Source organism: Martes martes (assembly GCF_963455335.1).
Source record: "Martes martes genome assembly, chromosome: 18".
NCBI lineage: Eukaryota > Metazoa > Chordata > Mammalia > Carnivora > Mustelidae > Martes > Martes martes.
In genome coordinates, this window is record NC_137906.1 from 15,300,745 (window position 1) to 15,325,884 (window position 25,140).

Consider the following 25,140-nt stretch of genomic DNA (forward strand, 5'->3'; position numbering starts at 1 on the left):
TCCTCTCTCATTCCCACTGCTTGTGTTCACTCTCTTGCTGTCAAACAAATAAATAAAATCTAAAAAAAAAAAAAAAAGACCAAGGCAGACTGGCTTTATTGCTGATGCTGCTGGGCTGCTGGGCGCAGAGAGCATCAGCCGGCGCTCAAAGGCCCCCAGTGAGGATGGAGAGAAGTGAGGACCAGGCTGCACTGGGCTGACCTGCTTCCCGCGTGCTGGCACCACCCAGCTCAGTGACCCCCCCCCCGCCCCAGGGAAAGGGACAGTCTGTTAAAAAGTGTCCAGGATCAAGTTGTGTGGTCGGAAGTCGAACAAGTGCAGTTTCGGTTTTCTGTGGCGTCTTAGCTGGGGAGGGGCGTCCAGGGCCTGTGTTCCTGGGGATCCGGGTCGCGGAGCCCGGCCCATCTGATTATGGGATCTGCGGGAGAGCCTCAGGGCTCTTTTGTCCATTGTGGACATCTAGCAGCTTGCTGTGGATTCTGCCAGTCTGTGGTCTCGGTGGTTTGATGCTGTGATGCTTTAAGACATCTAGAATTAGGAGGGGCTGTGCCCAGGGTGCCACAGGCTCAGCCGTTCCCCATGTCCCTGCCCCTGATCGGCTCCCCTGTTGATGCTGCCCCACTGGCTCCCAAAGATGGTTGGTTTGGGCCCCCAAGGTCTTTCTGCTGCCCGTGCCCATTATATGGAGGCCCAGGGAGCAGGTAGGATGGCCCGGCCGCCCAGTTGCTCAGGGGCAGGAAGCGAGTCTTGGAAGGATGCGCGGCAAGATGCCCCCTGGTGGTGAGTGGGCCCACTGGCTTCCAGACCTGGTGGGTGCCTCAGGTCCTGGCTCCCCTCCATTCTTGAGCTGTGGCCACTAAAGTTAGGTGATTTGCCTGCCAGCTGGCTGGGGTCGGGGGGTTGTAAGGAGAGGCCAGGGTGAAGGGCGGGTGGCCCAGGAGGAGGACTGGGATCCCCCACACTTGTCCCCATCTCCACGAGGACTCCATGGGGGCCTGGCCAGTGTCCCTGCTCTCATTTGTCAGCCAGGAAAATGGAGCCCAGAGGAGGCAGCTGAATGGTCCAAGGTTACATGGGTTCCCTGGGGCAGCCCCAGTCTTCCTGAGAGAGTCTGGCACACGCCCTGGGTTTATGCAGAGTGAAAAAGCCGAGGGACCCTGCAGCGTCATTCTGGGTAATGCTGGGCCCTGCGTCAGAGCCCAGTGGGTGGCTGGCAGCTCTGGGTCCCTCCTGACCCACACAGCCGTGCAAGTAAGTGGTGGGCTAAGGGGCACGTTGCTTGCCCGGCGTCCCACAGCTGGTGACTAAACCAAAACCTGGTGCTCGCTGATGAGGTCCTGTGGGGGGGGCATGTCCGTGCAGGTGTCAGGACCCCGAGACACAGCTATATCTCCTGCGAGACTCCTCTAGTGGGGACCGGTACTCACGCAGCGAACAGTCCTTGTCCGAGCTGTGGCTGTCCCACGGCCATCTGCCCAACACATGGGATCACAGAGGAGGAGCGGACCCCATCCTCCCCGTCCTTTCGGGGAGCTCATGTACTAGACCCAGCGACCTTTGAGATGGTCTTCAAGGACAGGCAGAGGAGAGTGGGGAGGGCGCTGGAGTGGCGGAAACAGTGTGGGCAAAGAAAGGACGGACTTGCCACGGCAAGTGCTGAATTCAGGCAGGAGCCATGGGCTCCGTGGGAGGCCGCCGTTGTCTTAAGTGCCAAGAGGTACAGACGATAACCCAGGGGGACCCATGCGGCCATCCCCCGTGCAGACACTTCCGGGGGCATTCTTCCCACACGGGGTGTTGCATTGGCCCCGCATGGTCCCGCCTTATTCTTTTCGGGTGTCAGTGCCCTGGGGTCAAAGGGAATCCCCTTCTCATTTTGGAAGTTGCCTCGGTAGGGACGGCTCCACCTTCCAACGGCCCTGTGCTGTGTGTGGCGCCTGCGCTGGCCCTTCCCCCCTTTCCTGCTCACCCCAACACCTGCTGGGAAATGGCAGCTCGAGGTCAGGGTCGTTTCCGGGTGTGGACCCTGGGCTTGGGAGGCCCCGCTCACCCTTTCACGCTCTGCTGTCCTGAAATCGACAGTCTTTGCACCAGAGGCCCCACGTGGCCCCCACGCAGGGCACCCATCAGGGCGAAGGACCCGCGATTCCGTCCACCAGTTACTTGGTTTCTGCGTTCTCTGCAAATCGCCCGATTGATCCTGTACTTTTTTTTTCGACTGGTTTGCGTGAGTTATTGGTCAGCTCACAAAATCAGGCCTTTGATGATTAGCTGTAGAGCAATTATTTTCCAATTTGTGATTGGACTATTTGTCTATGAAATTCTTTTGTCATGTGGAAGTTTAAAAAATTTTTTTCCATTATTCTTTTATTGTGGTAAAACATGTACAACACAGAAATTTACCACTTTAACCATTTCTCAGTGTCCAGTTCAGGGGCACTGTCTACCCTGTCTGGTTCCAGAACCTTCCACCCCCCCACACACACACACAGACCCTGTCCCCGCGACGCACGGATCCCCGCCCGCTCCCCCAGCCCTGGCCCCGCCGTCTGCTCTCTGTGTCTGTGAGTCTGACAACTCCGGGTCCTGGTGTGTGTGGGGTCCCTGTGCGTGTCCTTTCATGTTTGGCTGGTGTCCTCGGGGCTTGTCCCCGTGGGGGCAGGGTCCTGTCCCTCTGTCTTGAAGGCTGATGTGTTGCTCTTCCATGGAGTGGGCCACAGCATTTTCGTGTCACCCGTCCACGGGCAAGCTGTCCTTCATGTTAGCAGGCTGACCCTCCTTCCTTTATGGCTCCTGGCGTTCTACAGAACGCCTCCCAAACGTCAGGACCGTAAGTAAACAAACACACTGTGATCTTTTCTAGAACCTTCCCAGTTTGCCCCTTGTTTTTCTTTCAGCGATTGAAGGCTTGACTCACCAGGGATTTTGTTTTGGTTTAAGAGCATAAACGCAGCTGAGTCTTCCCAGACAGCCGTGCATGTGGACTCTGCCCTCTGCACGGAGTCGGCCCTCGTCTGCTCACCCGAACCGCCCCACGGGTGGGGGTCTGTGTCAGGACACCGTCTGCTCTCTGGACGGCTGGGGCTGCATTTTCAGAAGGCCCCTCTGAGGGGGTGTACGGGCCTGGAAACCCCAGGGGGCGGCGGCTCTCTCTGGGGAGAGCTGCTGCTGGCCCGGCATCTGGGTGGGGGTCCCAGGAGCCTCCGAGGGGGTCGGCCCAGGACTTAGCAGCCCCTAGGGGCGTCCAGGAAGGCACGTTCAGGTTTCTGTTGTGGGGAGCCTACCAGTGGTGGGGGGAGCACATGTGTGGGGGTTTCAGGTCGGCCCTGCTGAGGACGGACATCCCAGAGCTGCGTGTGTGTACACGTGTGTGTTGTCTGTGTGCCTGTGGTGTGTGCGTTCGCGTGTGTGTGGGCGTGTGAGGCGTGTGTGTCCTTTACTACCAGAGAACTCCTTACTCTGGGGCATCGTGCAAGCCGTTCTGGTGACTCTCTGTTAGTAGAAATGACTGCAAGGTACTATTTTTACAAGTTCTTTTATGGTGGGGAATCGCAGACGTGAGCAGTCGGGGAGGGAAGAGCGTGATGAAGCTCGCGGCCCCCGCGCTCCCGTTCCCGCTCCGCGCCGCTCCGTCCTCCCTCTGTCCTCCCTCCCACTCTCCCACCCTGGATTCCCGAAGCGGGCCTCCGCCGTCAGATGGTTGGGCCGTAAATATTTCAATGTGAGAGGCGGAGGTTTCATCCGCGCCCGTGCCTGAGATCGCTCCACGTTTGGCACGCGTTTTCGGGGTGGCGTGGCTCTGCTCGCTGGTCACACCCAGAGCTGCCAAGGGCCGGCTCGCATTTCTGAACGGGGCGCACTCCTTCCCACGTTGGATCCGGCCTCCTGGGCAGTCCCCCTGCGGGGGTTGGTGCTGTCCAGGGTGTCTGCAGATCGCGCCCTGAACGTGTGAGCCCCCCAGAAGCGGAAGGGAGCCAGGGTCCCCCGGAACTTAGCCGGTGGGGCTCTGCGTGCTGTCCACGTGGCTCCTGAAGGCTCAGCCTCCCTGAGCTGCGTCCTGTGTGGCAACAGCTGGCCGGCCTCCTCCTTCGGGAAGAGCGGCAGTTGCTGGGACTTGGCGAAACAGAGATGGGGTGCTTTGACTCTAGAAGCCGCCGTGGGGACGAGCGACCTCCAGCCATCAGCTGCTAAATCCCCGTTTCCAGACCTGCCTGCAGCGCGGTCTCCAGCCCTGCCTGCGCCCCTACTGTGAGGCTGTTGGCACGAAGCCCTCTTGTAGCAGAGGCTGGCTCCTGTCGCTGAGGGAGGGGGGCCGGGTGAGCTCCTCCGGTCGTCCCTCCATCACTCACTCCTTCATTCATTCCTTATCCATCCAGGTTCCCCTGACCTTTCCTGACCTTTTTTTTTTTTTTTTTTAAGATTTTATTGATTTATTTGAAAGAGAAAGATCACAAGGTGGGTAGGGGGCAGAGGCAGAGGGAGAAGCAGGCTTCCCGCCGAGCAGGGAGCCCAATGCGGGGTTCGATCCCAGGACTCTGGGATCATGACCTGACTGAAGGCAGACACTTCACCGACTGAGCCCCTAGGCGCCTCTCCCTGACCTTTTAGAAAAGGCAGTTTTCTAAAGACTGGTCGTGGGGCTGGAAGGTATCACTGTCTCCAGAGCTGGTTTTGCCTGGGGACTCACACAAGTCTGTGGACCAGGGTTTCCTCCCCGCTGTGGACCTGGAGAGCCCTTGACCTGCGTGATCTCATGAAGCTCTCGCAGGGACCCTGCGTCAGTGTCTGGCCAGGCCCAGAGGGGTCTTCTCTGCTCTGGGGCGGGGGATGAACATTGGGGCTGCCGGGTTCCCTGAGCGTGGCTGTGTGCTCTGTCCTGGGCAGGGTGCTGTGAGGGGTCATGAGCTGGGTGGTAGAGCTTTGGCTCCTGTCCTTGAGAAGCCCTCAAATTCCAGGCCTTCGAGTTTCAGCACCAAAAGAGAAGGAGCCCAGGGAAGCTTCTAGAAGGTGGAGGGCTTGGGTTATGCTCTGAGAGGCAGCAGTGCTGGAGACTGTTTTGTTGGTAAATGAAGGCTGAGTCAGGCAGGGGAGCCAGAGGTGTCTAGGGAGAGCCACTTGGGACGACCTTGGGCTCGGGCCTGGCCTTGCCATTTGCTGGTTGTGACTTTGGCAGACGACATGGCTTTCGCGAGTCTCGGGAGTGCTCCCTCTGTCTCGGAACGCAGAAGCTTGCTCCCCCGCATACTTGCTCCTCAGTATGTGATTCTGCATCGTTCTAGGATGGGGGAGGGTCTCTGCCGGACACAGCAGCTAGGGAAGGCCTCTTGGGGGGCCAGGGAATGTTTCACCGGCAAAGACCGGCAAAGTGGAACATCAGGAGGCTTGTTTCTGGTCTGACCACCAGGGACAGCCCAGGTGGTCGGAGAGGACCAGGTACGGGGGAGGAGAGAGTGACCTGGATCCTGCCTTTCTGCAGCCCGGAGTCTTCCAGCAGGACACTCGGACCCCGGGGTGCAGGCTCTCCAGGGGCTACTCACACAGGGTCAGAGTCCCCAGTTTCAGCTTCAGATTCATATTTGGATCAGAGTGGCTGGAGATATGTTTACAGTTGCTGTCACCTTTTCCAGCCTTTTCTCTTAGACTCTTAGAATGACCTCCAGTGTGAGAGGGGGTTTTACCTGGGTAGGTTGCCCAGAGGTGTAGAACCCTTAGGCCATCAGGACATCAGACATCAGGACAGAGACCATTTTTAAGCAAAGCACAAAAAAATCAGTGCAGGTACAGAACCTCTAAGTGAGGGGCGTCTGGGTGGTTCAGTCGGTTAAGCATCCGACTCCAGATTTAGGCTCTGGTCTCTGTGCTCAGCGGGCAGTCTGCTCCCCTCTCTCTCTCTCTCTCCCTCTGCCCCTTCCCCCGCTTGCACACCTGCTTTTTCTAAAATAAAGAAATAAATCTCTTAAGAAAAACCTCTGAATGCCATGTTTCCAGAACAATTGTAATCTTTCAATTCAATAGTTTATAAAAAATGTTAATGTTTATGTTTAGTCAGCCAATATTAAAAAATACTCCATGCTCAGTGACGTCTTGTTTTCAGTAGCTGGTGAGTGTCTGGCCACAGGGGCATATGGGTTCTTGGAGAGACGGGGCCAGTGGGACGCAGGTATACAAGAGGCATCTATTATAGGAGCCAATGTGCATGGTTGAGGAGGCTGAGACCCAGCAGGGCCGGCCATGTGGTCCGGCCAAGTCTGAGGGCCTGAGAACCGGGAGCCTCCCCTCCTCCAGGGACAGGAGGAGGCAATGTCCCAGCTCACACAGAGAGCCCACTCCCCTGCTCCCCATTTTGTCCACTCTAGACCCTCAATGGATGGGACAGGGCCCCCCTGCCTCGGGGACGGCCATCTCCCCTCAGCCCTCTGGCTCAGGTGCTCATATCCTCCAGAAGCACCCCGCAGCCTGGAGAGAACGTTTGGCTGGCCGTCTGGACATCGTCTGGGCGTGCTGCGTCCCGGTCAGCGGACACTTACCCATCACACTATGGGTTTGTAGTGCCTGGGTCTGTTTAAAGAGGGACAGGGCTGGTGGTGTCTGCAGCTGGCCAGAAATCACCTACTGTGCAACTCAGTGAACATACAATGAAACATTTTAGCTGTTAACTTAGAAACACTTTCCCTGTTGGGGAAGCATCACCGGCTCAGATCTGCCAGACCACCCCACTCCTGTGCAACGATGAGCTTAGCTGATGGACCTTCCTGATTTGAACCCCCTTCCTCTTACCAGGGGGCCGGTGGCCCACTGAAGCATTTGTCTTGGTTTTAATTTCGTTTGTTTAACATGGCTTGTTCTTAATTACTTGGGGCTGTGATGGCCTGTAGTTCGAAGCTAAGCGTCTCACGGAGCAATTAACTAGTAATCAATTTTATGTGGCTCATTGTGGGTTCAGAGGTCCAGGCCGAGAACAGGCCCATTTCCAAGTGATGCTTTCGTAGAGAACAAGGTTTAATTGTGTGGAAATAATGATGATTCTGCAAGTGGCTCAGTTCGGGGAGTGTTTTGCTGTTCTTTTCAGTAATTTTATAGCCGTTGTTAGAATCTAGGAAGGAAGCAATGGTCTTCTGATGTCCTTTCCACCTGCCACGCTGCCCCTCAGCACTTGGATTTGCAGAACTGGAAAAGTTCATGAACATTAGACTTCCCCAGTTTGGGGATTTGTGCACCACCTTCCAGAAACACTGAAACTCCTCTTAGAATTGTAGCGTGAGGTTGAGAGTTTGGGGGGAGCTATAGCTCCTGAGATCCAGGGTCCCGGGCTTTGCTGGGCCCAGTGTGAACTTGACCATGGCCACCCTGTGTCTGGACTTACCTGCATGCATGTCTGTGGGCAGACGACATACCAGATCTGCGCCCCCGTCTGCCGTCTGGGGGCTGTGTGGCAACGTTGCAGGGCCTGCCATGGGGTATGAAGGAGACAGTGTACGTAAACGCACACAGCGCCCTGATATCCATCCATGTGTCCTTGTGATGTGGGGGCGCTGCCCTCCACGCACAGAAGCTGTGACTGAGTTTTCCAGCCTTGGGGTCATTACAGGGCCTTCCGTCGTGTTGCCGTCAGGCACCCCTGAGTTCACCACTGTGTCCAGTTACAGTGAGCCAGAGGCGAAACGGAAGGCGGGGCCCTGCTGGGGCTCCAGTGACAACAGTGCATTTCCTGGGATGCGCTGGGAGCTCCGGTATTGCGGGAGATTCGATGGGGGCTTCTTTAAGGGTTCTGCGCAGGCGAAATCCTAAGGACACTGATGGGAGGTTCAGTCCGATCAAGAACGCAAGGTCAGCTTGCAAAAATCACCTGTTCCCATATACAAGCAACGATCTTGTGCAAACTGAGATGAAAAACGCAATGTCGTTATGGTTGCTCTAAATTGAGTGAAAAGCTTAGGTCCAGACTCTACGTTTGCAAGGTGCATGTGGTGAAAATTACAAAATGCTGAGGAAACAAGTCAGAGAACCCTAAGTAAATGGAGAAATGTACCGTGTCCATGAGTTAGAAGAGCCCGCATAGTAAAGATGTCACTTGTCCCCAGATTGAGCTGTGGGTTTAATGCAATTGCTCGCAAGATCTCAGCAGTGTTTCAGATTGATGTAGATAAGCTCAGGCTTATGCTAAAGCTGATATGGGAAGGTTCAGAGCCTGGGAGCACGAAAACAACACGGCAGAGTATGAGATAGTATGGGGGGGAGGCGGGTTGGTGCAGACGCACGGCCCTGGGGGGACTGCAGAGGAGCCACGCGAGAGGACGCAGGGGGCGGGGAGAGGAGGCTTTCAATGCGGGTCTCGACCGAAATCTCCCATCTTATTCAGAATTTAACTCAAAATGGATCACAGACTTAGCATAGGGCTGTGAAACTGGGAGGGGAAGATCTTTGGGCCCTAGGACTGAGCAGCAGAGTTCCTCGATATCAGGGCTCTGATCTGTGAAAGGAAAAGCGGTCGGCCAACCTCCTCACAGGGGAGGCATTTGCTCCTTGAAGGGCCCTGTGAGGAGGAAGCCACCGGCCCAGATGAGGTTGGGTGTCGAGAGTACTCGAAGACCTCCCCAAGTCAGCAACACAAAACGAAACCGTCTGCCCAGAAATTGGGCAGAAGGGCGGGGGAGACCCCTCCCTGAAGACGGGAACACACACAAGAACAGATACTCAGATGACCAGCATCTAGGGAGACGGGAGTTTGTGCACGGGACGCCGGGCGCCGCACTTGTCTGGTCATCGGGAGGAGCGGCAGGCAGGGCCCTGCGAGCTGGTGGGGATGCAGAGAAGCAGGGTCATGGCTCTGGGAAATGTCAGATGGTACAGCCTGGAAAACCAGGCCTGAACTGCCGGCCGTGTGACCCAGCAGCGGTGCTCTCGGGCATTTGTCCTGGAGCAGTGGCGGCGGAAGGCCGTACAACACCTGCGCGTTAGTTTTCTCCTTTTTCTTTTCTTTCTTTCTTTTTCTTTTTTCTTTTAAGATTTCATATATTTATTTGAGAGAGGGAGAGCACAAGCAGGGGAAGTAGCAGAGGAGGGCAGAGGGAGAAGCAGGCTCCCCACTGAGCAGGGACCGCCCCCCCCCTTGACGGGGGACTCGATCTCAGGACCCTGGGATCATGACCTGAGCTGAAGGCAGACGCTCAACCATGGGGGTTGAGCTCAACCCCCAGGGTTCCCAGCAGCTTTATTTGTAATAGCCCCAAACCGGAGACCACCCAACACTCTGCACAATAGAGTAGACTGGGCGTTCTGGGTGGAGGAGCTGGCCACCTGGGGTCACTGTGCTCCAGCTGTCGGAGAAGGAGGGGTTGTCTGGGGCAGGAGATGACTCAGGACCCACCCTCACTGGAGGAGCCTCGGTGCCCCGTGAGGTAGCCGTGCCCTCTGCCAGTCACTGTGCCTGTGAGCTCATTTCTCTATGGCGTCATTTTACAGATGGAGAAACTGAGGCTCAGCTTGGCCTGTGGTCACCCTGCCTGTGGTCACTTCCTGGCTCCAGAGCCCAGCAGCCTCATGCCTCTCTTCGCTGAGCTCCAGAGAACTGAGGGTCCCAGCGCTGGGCCTTCCCTCCACCTGCTGCGTCGTGGCAGGAGCTGGGTGTTTCCCTGCACTCTGCCAGGCATGGAGTCCCAGGGGCCTTGGAGGTGCCAGACATGGCCCGTGTGTTCCAGCGCCCCAGGGAGCGGCCTGCGGCTGCCAGACTTGGCCTCTCACAGCTCGGGCATGCCGGGGCACTGACATCTGCACAGCCACCCTCGGCCCCCTCGCTGCTCCCTCAGAAAGGGCAGTGAGGCCAGTGGGTGTGGACGTGCAGCTGGTCCGGAGTCCGGGAAGCTCCCGTGAGCAGCTGGGAAGGCCCCCTGCACTGTGGGGAGAGCGCTGGGCAGCGTGGGCCTCCCGAGACCTGTGTTCTCCCAGGAGAAGCCCTGGCCGTGAGCTGCAGGACAGTGAACCTTAACCCCCGTTCCTAAGGGGCTCAGACCAACCACTCTGCAAACGAGCCTGGGAGCCAAGGAGCCCTGACTGGTGTGCAGGGGGAGGAGTCCCAGGGATTTCTTGGAAGAGGTGAAGACAGACCAGGCTGGGGAGCTCTGTGCACCTCAGGTGTCCCACCCGAGGAGTCAGGATCGGGGGGCGAACGTGCTTGCCCACTGTCTCCGGCTGGCCTGCTGGGAGGCCATGCTGACCCCCGCTGAACCTCATATGAGTTGCTGCTGGCGGGCTTTCTCGGCGCCACCGCCGCCCCCCTCAGCCTGACCCAGAGCTGGAAGCCCGGTCCTGGCTGCCAGCATGAACTCCTTGAAGAAAGATCCAGAATCTGAGTCTCAGGAGATGGGCCCTTAGAGGTGACTCTGTCTCCCCTTGGCTCCCAGGCCCTGTCTCTGAGCCCGTCGTGCAGAAGTGTGATGAGATTTCCAGCCAAGCCTGGTTACATGCGGGACATGGGCCTGACCCAGAGCCTTTGGTGCCCGTCCTCTGTCTCTAGTTGATCCGCCATAAAAACCATTAGCTGCTTCTGGGACATCCTGACTGCTGGACCCCAGGTCGAGGAGCCACCTGCTGATGGCTGTCCACGCAGGGGCCCGGATGCCTCTTGTGAAGTCTTTGCCAGGTGGTAAGCCGGGCTGGTCTTTCTCACCTGTGCTCTTGCCACAGCCTGAGGCAGGAAGGGCACTGGTCCTCTGTGTTTGTTGAATGAATGAATGACAGCTAGGAGGCCCCATCCATTTGATGTCTACCCTTGTTTTGCTGGTGCCTCTAGAGGCAGGCACTGCATGTGCCTTGTTCTCCATGGCCTCCCGGTGGCTGAGTCAGAGTTGAGTGTGGCCCTAATGGATGGCTGGTGCTTGACCCTCCAGTTGGGTCCGGGTGCCTAAGAAACCACGGCGGCCCCTGAGGCAGAGGCCCCCCGGTGTTAACAAACACCGTGTTCCTGGGGCTCCAGCAGGAGCGGGTGGGACCTCGCATCTCAGCACAGTCCTCAGCAATGCCTGAGTTATCACTGTTTAGAGAGAATTATTTAGAAACTCGCAGTCTGTAGAGAAAAACAGTGAGCTTTCACCCAAACAGTGGAGACGCCTACACACGACCCGGGGCCGCTGTGTCTGGAGCGCTGGCTCTGTCCCTCCCGCCGAGACCTGCAGCGTCCAAGAGGACATTGCCATGGTGCCCAGCACCCTAGGGCGTTGTCTGCAGACCCAAGATGCTGCCTTCTTTTGGTGACAGTGACCCGCGAGCCAAACAGCCAGGGAGAGATTCTCCCCAGGGCACAACAGCAGGTTTGGGTCTTTCAGATCTACTTCTAGAGGGGACGGACCAATGTCAGGGGCACTTTCCCCATCCATGCGTCATTCTGGAGTCAGCAAAACACACTCGTGGGCACTGGACATGTTTCCTGCAGTCTGGGTGGTCTCTGTTCTTTCTGGTCCTCATCAACACACATGCGTGACTTTGTGCAGACCTACCGTGGTGCGTCTGTGCCGTGTGGCTCTCTGCTCTCCTGACGTCACCAGTGGTGGGGGGGGGTAGGACATGCTTCTTTTTTGGCCCCTCAGGTCCCCCCGTGCTTCCAAAAGTCTCACATCTTTCAAAACAGGACGTTTCAAGAAATGAGGGCAGGCCAACACCTTCTGACTTCATTGGAATTCACTCCCAGGGGTTCCTGAGATGTGCGTGACCGTCTTTGCAGGACTAGGAGAAGGGGCTCCCCGCTGCTGTGTGCGTGGAATCTGGAAGTGGCAGAAACGTTGGCAGAAGCTCCTGACGAGGCTTCTCGAGCATCAGTACCTGGGTTAGGCTCCCAGAGTTCTAGGAGGGCGGACGGGCTGCTGTGCCCATTCTACAGAAAGATGGGTTAAGTCCTTAGAGATTCAGCCCCTTGGGTCTCTCCAGGCAAGTTTACAAGTGGCGGCAGGTCCTGGGTTGCTATCAGGATGACCCCTCCTGGTGACGAAGTCCCACGTGGGCACTTGCCACACCCAGAGTGTGAGCCACACAGGTAGCTTGGCACACACACGTGGCCGAGGGCCGGGAATCCGTGCCCTTCCGGGGATCGTGGCAGACCCAAGAGCTTGTGCTCTGACCAGGGTGGGAGTGGGCTGAGGTCTTGCTTTGTGAGAACGCAGGACCCATGTTGCTAGAGCTTCCTTTTATTTTCAAAGAAAAGCCAAAAATTTGGATTTTTCTAACTCTGTCAATCTTTAAACGTTGGGAACTAACTTTGAAAATGGTCCAACGTTAGCACATGAAGAAATAGAAAATGAGGAGCAATCGATTAACACCAAGAAAGTTAAACGGGAGCCACTACCCACCCATCCACCCCCACTCCCCAGTCCACATCCAAAGACCTATGGTGAGTCAGACGTAGCCTGGGCACCATGTGTCAGGCTGCAGCGAAGACACGGGCTTCGTTCTCAGGACCCACAGTCAGCTGGAGACTAGGGCGTCAGGATGCCATCAGCAGCAGGGTTTGGAGGGCAAGAGCAAAGAGCCCAGGGAAGGAGGGGCACCAGGACGAGGAGTGACTCATGTGGGAGCTTCCAAGGGGCTGTGGCCTCTGAGCCGGGCGCCATCTGGGGGACCCAGCACTTTGCAGGCCCCAAGTGTCACGGTGGCTCTGCTTGGGTCCAGGCCCAGGTGTGGCTGGGGTCCAGGAGCACCACTCTCTGCCCACCAGTCCCAGCCGGAAGTGCTCTGCTCAGGGTCCTGGCCCCCAGCTCAGAGGCCCGGCCGGCACGGAGGGAGGCAGGAGGGCTGTGAAGGAGCCTGTGGACGTGGATGGCCTTTCCCTGTCATGAGCAGGCTGCTGAGGCCTGAGCGGTGCCTGTGATCTTGTCCCCTGAGGGTGGCATGGGCGCTTCCGTACGTGTCCTGGCTGTTGCAGATCATCTTGGAATATTACGCCCGTGGCCCCCTCAGCACTGGGGTGGTCGCTGGGCCTGCCTGACCTCACGGTGTGAAGCGGGAGCACGGGGGGAGGTCCAGCCTACGATGCTGCAGGCAGATTTTCGAGGCAGTTTGCTGCGTTTCCGTGCTGTCGATTTCACTGGTTTTTCTATTTACTCCACTTTACACCCGTAAACCCTTATTCTGGAAAGGGTGTGTAGACAGAAGCGGAAAGCAGAGGTGTCCGTGCTACAGCAGGGCGGAGAACCAACCCCTGACCTGGAGGGGCAAAAACCAACAGTACCGATAAATAGTTATAATTCAAGCACAGTTAACAGGTGATGCCCCTGACCCCGTCCTTCCTGGTCCAATGCTGAGGGTCCCTCGGCTGCTTGGGCTACCTCTGGGGTGTGGGGGGTTTCTGGTGAAAAGCGCCCACAGGGCCATAGGGACACTGGGATAAGGCGAGCGGGCACCCCTTTCTCAGCTGCTGCCTGCAATCAAGGGAGTGGCACCTGCTCTGGCCTAGGGCCACCCAGGAGCCTGAGGACCCCACCATTGGGCCGAGGGGGGCGGTCAGGGAGCAGCCTCTTTGTCAGGGCTGCCTCTGGGACTGGAGGGCTCTGCCTCTTGGCGACGACCAGCACCTCTCCCTGGCCAATGACTTCCCCGGGGGTTGGCATCAGGGCCTCCCACCACCTGAGACCTGGAAGGCCCTGTGCCCCCAAACACGCCACCCCTTCCACGCCTGGAGGCCTTGCTTAGCCCTGGGCGCCCCACAGAGCCCTGCACGGGAAGACAGGAGGGTGGCCCGGCCTCACCTCTTCCCAGCTGTGGGCCTTGGCAGAGATCCTTAGCGTCTCTGGTTTCCTCGTCTGGATGAGACAGCTGAGGGTCTGACCTCAGACCAAGCGGACAGATGAAGGGCGCTCGGCCAGCGCTGGTCCCGTCCTTGGGGCCTCACGGAGTGAGGACTGGAACATCTTCACAGTTCTGTGTCCCCGGGCCTGGCACAACCCTGATGCCTGACTGCCAAGCCCAGTGTCCCGGATCCTGGCGTGGGCGGTGGGACCCACGTGTCCGACTCCCTGAGATGCGGGCGACAGCTTCAGGAAAGCCTTCCAGAGGTCACTTCCAGACTAGAATAGAAAACCGGTTTTCTTTTCACGGCAGAAGCAAACAGGGGCTTTGAATACCATTAAGTGCTAAGAAGCAGGAAGGATTGGGTTTTGTTTGAGGACTCAAGATGGGGAAAGAGAGGGCCTCTCAGGGGGTTGGGCCGAGCCAGCAGGAGCGCGAGCTTCTGTCCCATACGCCGCCTGTGTCCAAGCCTTGGTGATGAGCTGGGGGGCACTGGGGCCTTAGCTTCTTCCAGAGGAAATAGGGCTCTCTGACTTTGCTGTTCACAGATTGGGATTCGTTGCTCTTAACGTACCCTGGGTCGGGGAGGCCTCTGTGGTCAGTGGGGGCCTAGGGCAGGCCCAGGGACGGCAGCTGCTAGGGAATTCACCAGGTCCGCATGTCTCCGTGGATGCACGCATCAAGAAACAGGACCTCCGTGTGAATGATAGCCATAGGCCTTTTCACAGGTTCGTCTGTGTGCCGCAGACCGCTGGCCGTGTGTGCGGTGGGCAGTGGGCTGGGGCCCACCGTGGGGCTTGATGGCCGTGCAGAGCCCCTGTCCAGGCCGCGTGGTGCTGGGTCCTAGGGTTGGCTTCACGGGTAATGGCATCTGGGGAAATATTTTACCATTACCACTGCAAGTTTCTAAACAGTGAGGTAGGAATTGAAAAATCATTTCTTAACGATCTGCTCATTTTGAGATCCCTGATGCTGTGGTTTTGAAGAAATGCAGAAAACCAGACCAGGCCCGTCTGCTCCCGCAGGGAAGGTGTGGCTGAGAAGGGCAGCCCGGGCCAGGGGAGAGACACTAGGTCTGCGCCGGGTGGGGAGGAGAGGGGGCTGGGAGGGACCCCTGCCCCACCCTCCCCCCACCTCGGTGAAAACAGCTACTACTTTGAGAAGGACTTGTTAGCATTTCCTGGACCCTGGGAACAGCAGAGCCCAGGGCGGCTCACATATCTGATTCCACGTTTGTTCCTGGCGGCTGGGCGCCCAGCCCGGATTCAGTGCCTATGAGTCCCCCTGAGGTCGGTTTAGCCTGAGCAGACGGGCGAAGGTCTCTGAGACTCTTCTGGTGGGAGGAGGCAAGTCGCCCTGAGCTCTGCCCCAGAAAAGCCCCAGCTGCCCGCTTCTCCGTCAGGAAACCGTGGGGGATGGGGTGCTATCTCTTGAAGGCCGCTGTGCATTTTAGGAGCAAGAGCCTGGCCTCCGACACTGCATTCTCCTCCCGGTCAGCAGAGACAAAGAGTCCCCAGTGGGCACATGCCCCCTCCCCACTGTCCCTACTGTGGCATTGGGAAATTAAATGGCCCAGCTGCCTGCTGGCACCGCCGAAGTCAGGTTCTCCAGCTTCTGTGTGTCTAACATGTCATTCTGATTCTGGGGTCTCAGGACGCTGCTCGAGGGGAAGCATCTCCCTTCGGGAGGTACGCAGAAGATAGTGTTCTCGTAGGATGGTCTTTGCCGATGGGAGAGGGGGTGTGTTACAATTTTTGTGTCCAAAACAATGTGTCCGGTGTGATTCTGTTTTTGACAGACCCTATCTGTCCCCAGGTGGGGAGCCAAGCCCTTCAGTCCATGGGAGGTGATGCCATGAGGTCCCCGCACCCCGTCTGTCACTTTGGCTCCAACATGTGGTGTGTTTTCTCTTCCAGTGACATCTTCGACGCCATGTTCCCTGTCACGCATATCGCTGGGGAGACCGTCATACAGCAAGGTAGTGTCCCTGTTTCTCTGAGCCAGAGCGCTGGGGCCGTGGGCCATGGCTCTGCCTGGGGGTGAACACAAAACCCGTTGTCCACACTCGAGGAAGGTCACTAATGAGACAGAGCATGTCACTCAGCACTCCCGTTAACAGAGTCAAACACCTCTGGGTTTGGGTGAGACATGGGTGACCGTGCCACAGGACCACGTGCCGGCCACGTCACTGTGTCTGTGGGTGTCAGACCATCGTGGTCTTTGTACAAGCTTTATTTTTAAACAAGGGAAAATGGGTGGGATGCAGAGTTGCCTGGCCTCTGTGAAGCGAGGTACTGTACCCAGGGAGGCCACGAGTGCCACACGTGGTCCCCTCCACAGTGTCCCCAGCCTCTGCTTTCTTTCATTCCAGGGGACGAAGGGGATAACTTCTATGTGATTGACCAAGGAGAAGTAGATGTGAGTATCCCTTACCCGCTCCAGAAAGTCGCGCCTCTGTCCATGGCCGGCTCAGTGAGGGAGCGTGTCTCATCTAAACGGCAGGAGGTGGGGCCCGCACCTGTGGACAGGGGTCCTTGCAGCTCGGCTGGACCCCGCCCAAGGCAGCGGCTACAGATGTGGGCCTCCTCCCCCGCCGTGGGCGTCAGGGCCTTGGCAAGTGGGCAGGAGGGAGCAGTTTATGGACACAGAGGCCACGATGATGGCCGTCCTGCCCACGTGACCTGGAGCCCCACCATCTGGCAGAACAGCGTTCCTTCCTATTCCCGCTCACCCTGCTCTGTCCACCTCGCCGGTCACGGGCTGAAGGACACGCGGTGTGGACCTGCTCCCCGTGGGGGAGCCCCGCTCCTGTAGCCGCGTGTCCCCGGCTCCACGCGGGGCCCTCGCTGAGGGCTGAGGGCATCCCTCCCTGGGCCCACAGGCTGCCGTCCACGCGGGGCCTCTCCAACCGCACCCGAGTGCTCCGGTCTCGGGTAAAGCCCTCCAACGGGCTTCTCTTCGAATGAGGCCCAAGCCCTTTGCGAGGCCACGGGGCGGGTCCGAGCCCACGGTGTTCCCTCACTGCCTATGATCCATGGGCGCCTGGCTGCCTCTGCGGGACCCCCACCGCCCCCTCCTGTCCTCCATCGCCTCCCTCTGTCATCCCTCCTCAGCCTGTGCATCTGGCTCACGGCTCCCTCTGCGGCCAGAGCAGCCTCCTTCCATGGCTTGGCTCCGTCTGTGCTTGCACATGGGTCCCCTCTGGGCCTGGGGGGACTCGGTCCCTGCATACCTCCCTCTGTACCACAAAGGTAGGATGTGGCTGACAGGGAGGTGGCTGGCTTGGCCTACTCATCCTAGCAGGAACCCCTACCCGCCCCCCAAGGGAGGTCCCAGAGCCTGGCCCCAGGGCCCCCTTGGGATGGGACAGGGGCTGACCGGCCGTCCCCAGGCTCAGTGTGCCAGCTACCTCACGCCATGCCAGGAGCTGTAGCTGGCTTTTCTTGAGGCCGGGGACCCATGGAAGCAGTCTGGGGAGTGGGAAGAGTGAGGTCACTTCTTGCAACCAGAACTCTCCAAATATGATGTCTTGGCAGGTCCAGCCTCCCAGCCCTAGACTCAGAGGCTCAGGTACAAAGGGCGGCTTTAAGGTGCTTGCTGGACTGGGCTCGCCCGAGCCAGGATGTCCGGGCCCCGTGGGTGGACGTCTGCGTCCGGCTCTAGTCTCAAATTTGGGCCGGCCAGCCCTTGAAGGGACAGGCAGTGACCTGTGGGGCCGCCCCATGATGCCCCTCGGGGTCCCTTGCCAGCCCGTCCGGGTTCCTGGTGGGCTGGCGGGCGGGGAGCCCTCCTGTGATGTGGGACACCCTGGGCAGTGCAGCCGTGTGGGTGAAGGCCACATTTAAGGGAATCAAAAGAGCTCAGTCAGGAATCTGGGATGAAAAAGTGGCATGTTGGCTAGCCGGGGTGAGTTATGGTGTATGTATTATAATAATGACTGTTATTAGTGCTCGCGGTGTGAAATCGTCCCAGATGCTCCGAGGCCTCGAGCGCCCGTTCGTGTGCTCGTTTCTGTAAACTGCCTTCCAGGACAGAGGGGAGTGACCTGTCTGACCTGGCCCAGGGTCGTGCCCAGGATGGTGTCAAGGCTGCTGAGCCCGGCTCTTAGGCCCCAGGGATAATAGTCTTGCTGGGAGGCGGGGTGGGGGGGGACACTAAGTGCCGATGCCCCACAGGAGGCAGGTTCCCCTGAACTCCACCGTGGCCCTCTGCCTGGCCAGGCTCGGGGCTGGGCATCCTGAGTGCCCCCTCCCCTTCTGCAGGGTGGATGCTGCCCTCTGACCAGAGGCGCCCGAGGGGAACGGCCAGGTGACCCGTGCCAAAAGCGCTAGGTTCAGTTTAAATTATGGTTTTCCAGAGAGACACCGCAGCATGTGTGTTGCCAAGAGCTATAATCCATTTTTCTAAGTATAAAAATATCTTCCAATTTGTTTTATTCGTGGAACATAGCATTTCTACTTAAAAGGATACTCGGCTGCCGATTTTAGGGCTCAGGAACGTAGTTCTGTCTGAGGCCCGGCTCCTCCCTAATCCTGCGAGGCCTTCACTATTTTCGGACCCTCCTTTGTGCTGGGACCCTCCCGCCCTCCGGCTGCGGCCCCATCTGGTTCCCAGCCTCTGAGGTGGTGTGAGACCTCTGAGCTGCATCCCTGGGACCGGGCTGCCCAGGAGGAGGCTGTCTGGTTCCATGGGTACCGTGAGTTGTTCAGCATTTGCCTGGAGCTCTGGTTGTTAGTTTTTTTGTTGTTTTTTTTTTAATGGCTAAAATACAAATAACATAAAATTTGCCATCTTCACCGCTTCTCAGGGTCCAGTTCAGGGGCACCAAGCACATCCACGCTGCTGCGTGGCCGTCCCCCCGTCTGGCTCCAGAACATTCCACTGCCCCCACAGAGACTCTGTCCCCATGGCACACGGACCCCCAACCACTCCCCCAACCCTGGCCCCACCGTCTGCTCTCTGTGTCTGTGAGTCTGACGACTCTGGGACCTCGTGTGCGTGGGGTCCCCGTGCGTGTCCTGTGTCTGGCTCGTGTCCTTGGGGCTTGTCCCCTGTGGGGGCAGGGGTCCGGTTCCCTCTAAGCCTGTCGGGTGGACAGACCCCACTGTGCCTCTTTCACATCAGGGGACATCTGCATTGCTCCCACCCCTTGGCCGTCACGCATCTCGCTGTTATGGGCACAGGTGTCTGGCCTTCCTGTGCTGGGACGGTGTCTCCATCATTCGTCACTGGTTCACCCGGGCCCAGCTGTGAAGCTTTTCTGCAGTATCTTGGGGTCTTCCAACCCATTTCTCCACAGAGCGTGTCTGGGGACACCCTTTCCATTCTCCGCTGAGGCCCTGGCAGCCCAGCTGTGGCCAGCTGATAAGGACTGTCCTTGGCACCTGGAGGATGGGGACCTCAGAACCACCCCACGTGGTGGTGACATTCATACAAACCTCATTCCTGCTCCATGTTCAGGAGGGGAGCTCAGAGTCCCCCCAAAATACCACCCTGTGAGCTCCTGAGTGGTTGGCATGGGAGAGCGCAGGACGAGGGCCATACACCCAGACAGCACTGGGGCTCCTCTGGGGGGAACCCGCACAGAGATGGAGCCCACGCGGCCCGGCAGATGGGAGCTTCGGGAGGACGCCTGTGCGGGGCAGGCAGGGGGGTGCGCTGTGAGCAGCCCCCAGCCGAACACCCCCTGGTCTTCATTGAGCTGAGGGAGTGCGGCGGGAAGAGCACACCCGGAGGTGGGGCTTCTGCTCCCTTCAGGCCGGTGTGGGCAGCCCGCTGAGGGCCCGGGACCCGGGTGCCTGCTCACCACAGGGACGTGCCCGCTGCTCGTGGCAGGAGCCTGGGGAGGTGGGAGGAGACAGGCCGTTGGCTTTTCTCATCATCTGTGAAGGCAGAACAAGGGTTTGGCCAGGCCGGCTGTGGGCCGTATGCAAACCACAGTCCCTTGGAGAACCCTGGGGCCTGGTGTTCTGTCGCCATGGCCCAGACGCTTTCTGCCGGTCCATCTTTGTTTCCTGGGGAGCAGAGCGCTGCCCCGAGATGTGCAGGTCAGGGAGGGCTGGCGGTGGAGCGGGGCGGGGAGCACGCCCTCAGCCCCCATCTGCATCTGAGGCTCCAGATGCCAGGGTCACAGCTTGGGACTTAATGGAGCAGGACCTTGCGCCTTCCGTCCCATCACCCTCCACTTCCTGCTACTCCTTCTGCGTGGAGCGGAAGCAGCCTGTCCGGTGTGGGCCACGTCACAGCCACCTGGGGCCACGCCAGTCACTGGGCCTTGGCCCTGTGCTCTGACCCAGCCAGTGGGACTGCTGGGCCCACCGGCCATAGCCACCTGTGGAGTGACTCCCCGCTCCTTCCCGCTCCCCTCTGGCGGTCCCATGCTCTTCTCCACACTCCACCAGAGGGAGCGTCACAGTGCAACCCGGTGTAGTACTGCAAACTTCTGTGGCTTTGCTTCTAGAATAACATCCCAGCCCTTCCCTCCCCTACTGTGACTCCCACCCGCTGGGCATCTCTCCTCGCTTGGTCATGCCGCATCTAGTGCCCTCCATTTTACTGTGGCCCCGGGGCCTTTGCACATCCTGTCCTCGGCCTCAGTCACCCTTCTCCCGCATCATCCCATGCTGGCCCTGGATGCCCAGGACCTGGTTCACATTCTCCTTCATGGAGAGCCCTCTATGCGTAGTCACTGCATGGTCCTTCTGAACGCTGTGCCTCCTGTTCTCGTCATGCCTAGAGCACGCTCCATGATGAACGGTTATTCGTACGATCATTGCCTGCAGTCTTTCTCCCGGCTGGGTGAGTCCCTGTGGACAGGAACCCGCCTGCCTTCCGCTGCTGACCGTCAGCACTTAGAACATGCAGGACACAGAGGGGCGCTCAGTCCACGCTGGGGGGCGATGGACAGATGGATGGATGAATGCAGGAATGCAGAACGGCTGGGTGGGAGCTCTGGGTTCAGCCAGAGAAGTCACTGTCAGTGGTGGGACCACAAGTGTAGCCCAGCGGGGCCTCCCACCATTTTTCTTCTAGAAGAAGAAGAAGAAACAAAAAATGAAACAAAGCAAGAAGTAGTCCCTTTGAACGCCAGCTGGGGTGGGGCCCAGGGCTGCACTGGCTGCGGTGACAGAGGCCAGTGTCCCGAGAAGGATGGCCCCTTTGTGCTCTGTGGGGCAACCCACAGTGTGGTCCTGGGCCCGTCTGGGGCTCCACACAATGGTTTTCTCTGACGCCTCATAGGGAGTTCTCCGAGGTCTGGGCTTCTGGGCAGGAAGGGGGTCCCCGGTGGCCTTTGGCAGTGATGCACGGGTCCCTTGGGTTCCCTGGGTCCTGCCCTGCTCTGCTGAGCCCCCTTCCTCTGTCCCTTGGTGCCTGTGCTCTTTCGCTCACGGGCACCTGCCCCTGCCAGCAGCTGGTTGCAGTGGTGGCTTCTGTGCCCCCTCAGGTGGGAGGGAGAGACCCCCTGCACCCCTAGGCCACTGTGTCAGGCAGTCTCCCCACCACAAACCCACATTCCCGAGCTCCCGTTACCACCTGACTTGAAGAGGCCCCTGGGAAGATGTGCCCTGTGCACTGGTTGGGGGGTGCCCTTGGGTTCAGCTACTGGGGACAGTGTTTGCAACACCTGCGCACACACAAGGGCCTGGCTTTCACCCTGGTGAATTCGCAGGGAATGTGCATCCCTCACCGCACGGGCGCCCACTCTGGCTGTGAAAACCAGAGCACCAAACCCAACAGCTCGAACCTGGAGCCACAGAAGGACGCACCCCATGGTTCCTTCTCGCGGAGCCATGCTCACTGGAGGGGACCTGTCACCTGAGGGGTCCCGGGGGAGCAGGGCCACGTCACCGAGCTGCAGAGCTGGATCTGGGCATGTGGGTGTTTGTGAGTCAGACCTCCGTGGGCAGAACTTCACAGGAAGCAGAGCACGGGGAGGGCCGACTGGGGGCCGGGTTGCCAGGACCCTCAAGAAGTTGTCCCCGCCCCCATCCCCACGGGCCCTCCGCGCCTTAGAGAAGATGCAGCTCGCAGCTCCTAGAGGGTGTTGTCTGTGGTCCTAAAACTCCTGGGACAGGCATCCCTGCCTCGAGGGAGGGACGGGACAGGGTCCTATTCCTCCGGAGCCTTGTGGCGAGGGACCCAGCGGCTAACCTCCCAGCGGGAGCCCGAGGGCACAGCCCAGGGGCAGGCACCTTGCGCTCTGGCAGACTGGCTGAGGCTTCCGGGGACACGTGCATGGGCGACTTCACCTCTGTGTGTCCGTGGTCTCCTGCCCACCCAGCTTCTTGGCCGGCCGGCTCCCCCGGACCCTAGCTTGCGTTATCACCGGCGTGCCGTTTTCCTGCGGATACGTGGCTCTGTGCCTCGGTTATTGCCCAGATAATGACTCATTGATTCCAGTAAGAATCGCGCCCATGACTCACGGCAACCCGTTCTTCCCCGACGTGCACCCGACGTGCAATGGGCACTATTCTCTGGGCTCATGGACACACCGGCGAATAAAGCTGCGTTGTGTCAATTTACAGCAATGGGATCTGCATCGGCAGCGCATAATAAACAATCTGCACCATTCTTGCGTGATATGGGATGCACAGGGTCAATGCATAGTGGCCGCACTGTGTCCGGTCACCCACACGGCCTGAAAGGGCCCCTCTCAGCCGGGTCTCATCGGCGCCCCGGCAGCGTTCCTGCCGACCCCAGGCCCTGGGAGCCGGGTACCGCAGCCCCAGGCAGGGAGGCCCCATGAGCACGGGTCTGTACGGGTGCAGAGCCCAGCCCAGACCCCGTACTCCAGGGAAGTACAGAGTCTGAGTCACCGTGTGCGGCTGGGGAGACAGGCCTGAGATCCCTCCAAGGCTGATGAGGACCCAAGGCCGGCCGGGGAAGTGGGCAGGGCTTCCACACAGATGGGAGCCCTGGGCGGTACATCCGCCTGCCATCCAGGCCCGTCTCACGGTCGGTGGAGAGCGGGGACGCGGAGGCCACTGGCATGCCCGTGCAGCGGCAGCTCTGCACAGTGCTGTGGGTGAGGCAGGCAGGACGGCCGACAGAGATCCAGGACAGGCCTGGGCAGGGGGCGGGAAGCTGTGCCTGTGGGCTAGTGAGTCTGGGGGCTGCAGCCGCAAATCCCTTTCTTACCGGGCCTGCTCTGGTGGGCGCAGAGAGGGCTCTCAGGGTGGGACGGGCCACAGTGACCCCACACTCCCCCCATGACCTTTCTGACCGTTCTCGCTGTGTCCCCTGAAGGTATATGTGAATGGAGAGTGGGTGACCAGCATCAGCGAAGGGGGCAGCTTTGGGGAGTTGGCGCTCATTTACGGCACCCCCAGGGCAGCGACCGTGAAGGCCAAGACAGACCTCAAGCTCTGGGGCATCGACCGGGACAGCTACCGGCGTATCCTCATGGTGAGTGGCTTCCTGGCACACATCCACAGCCAGTCCTGTCATGGGAATGCTGGCTTTGTCCAAGTGGGGGGATAGCTTAGGGCTGACAGGGTGGGTGAAAAATGTGGGATGGAGTCTGGAAACTTCTTACGAGGTAGGCAGGCAGCTGGGGAGCCACCTTGCCCTCCCTATCTGCTTTGCGCTGTCTGGAATGAGGTTATGATGGCTGGAGCTCCAGCTTCTCTTCTGGACCATGAGGTGACTCTGAGGCTGGACCCCATTCTTCAAGGTGGTGGAGCCAAGAGATGCCGGGAGCCTGGCTGTCTGGGGCCGCAGCAGAGCGGGGCCAGCCTGCCTGGCCCCAGATGTCTTCATGCAGGGGCAACCCCTCGGTATTTTTGCCCCTGTCTTTTTAGGTTTTCTCTCCCATTTGGCCACATCCACTCTTGGCTGTGCAGGTGGTCAGGGGCATGGTGAGCTGTGGATGGAGAGGTCCTCCCCAGGGAAGGAGGCAGGCTCTTCCCGTGCCCACTCAGGACTCCTCCCTCATGCACCACCTGCCGGGCACCGTTCTCAGTGCTGAGATGCATCAGGGAGCCTCATGGAGGCAGCACCCGCCCTTGGGAAGCCAGCATGTTAGCAGAGGAGTCAGGGAACAAACACATAGCTCAGGTGGCCGCAGTTCCATGGAGGAAATTACAGCAGAGAAGGGGGTGAGGGGACTATGAAGTGGGGAGGGGCTGCTGTTTTATAGAAAGGCCCAGAAGAACTTCTCCTGGGGTAAGGTGGGGTTGGAGCAGAGGCCTCTGAGCAAGGAAACAGCATGTCCAGTAGAAGAGTGTCTGGGCAAAGGCCCTGTGGCATGAGCTTGGATTCTCGTGGAGCAGCAGGCAGACCCCCGTGGATGGGGATGCAGGGGTCCCGTGGCGGGTACAGCTCACACAGAGCCCTCGGCTCACACCTGAGTGTGTCAGGGGAGCCCAGCAGGGGTTTGAGCAAAGGAGCTCCTGCAGCCAATTGGGGGCTATCCTGGAGATGGTGGAAACCATCCTACCCTGGGAGCAGCTAGGAAGCCAGATGGCCCTGGGCCAGCCACACTGGTCCATGGACATCCCAGCTCGGTCCAGGTTCTCCATCCTTCCCCGATGCCGGGCAGAGGCCACTGGAGCTGAGCACCTGGCCTTTGGGAAGCCTCACTCCTCAGCCACCTAGGCTCACCTGCAGATGGTTTCTGCTCAAACCCAGCTCCCACAGAGCCTGGACCTCATGAAGGGTGCTGACAGGCCCAGAGGGAGGAGACCGGGGCAAGCTCTGTGCCGGGAGACCTTTGGCTTCCCCCACATGCTCTCTGGGACTTGACTCTCTCCCCAAGACCTGTCTGGACAGTGCAGCTTCCAGGGAGGGGCTGTGATGCAGGGATGCTCTGGGGGAGGCCTGGGGACAGTCCACACATGGTTTAAAACAGCCCCGGGGTGCAGTCAGGCGGGAGCCTGCAGATGGGGTCCTGCTTGGGCTGCTCCTTCTCTTGGGAACATTGGTGCCCCACCTACCCTGGTCCCACCACCCCACCCCGGGAGAATTCAGTGCAGTCTTGCGGGTGACCGATCAGATTTGGTGTGCATGAGGACCCTGTCATCCACGCACTCGGTGACGGGGTCTTCTAGGGCCATGGATACAGCAGGAGAGAGCTGAGCTCTCTCTCCTCTTCATCTTCAACCCACTAAGTCCTGTCTTCTCCAGGAGAGGCTGTGAGCCCGGTGGGTGGGGCGCCCTGAGGCACCTGAACCCCTCCCTCCCACCCGCAGGGGCAGGTTTGCGTAAGGGCCCAGCAGCCTCCGTCTGTCCGCCCCGTGGTCCCCCCTGCGTGCACCTGGTCCTGTGTTGCATAAGCCATTGATTCTCACTCTCCCCAGTGCTAAGTCCTTCTCGGCTTTGGGATTTTTGTGGCTGCAGCCTTGTATTCAGGGAAGTTCCCAAACCATG

The 25,140-nt window shown here is 59.1% G+C and overlaps 1 protein-coding gene across 1 annotated transcript in view; it reads left to right on the top strand.

Moving 5' to 3' along the window:
• Positions 1-25,140, top strand: part of PRKAR1B (protein kinase cAMP-dependent type I regulatory subunit beta) — a 65,146-nt gene that overhangs the window by 16,854 nt on the left and 23,152 nt on the right. The window contains exons 4-6 of the mRNA XM_080830555.1: positions 15,690-15,751; positions 16,145-16,191; positions 23,020-23,178. Of these exons, the coding sequence (XP_080686681.1) occupies positions 15,690-15,751; positions 16,145-16,191; positions 23,020-23,178 (268 nt within the window). The remainder of the gene's footprint in view (positions 1-15,689; positions 15,752-16,144; positions 16,192-23,019; positions 23,179-25,140) is intronic.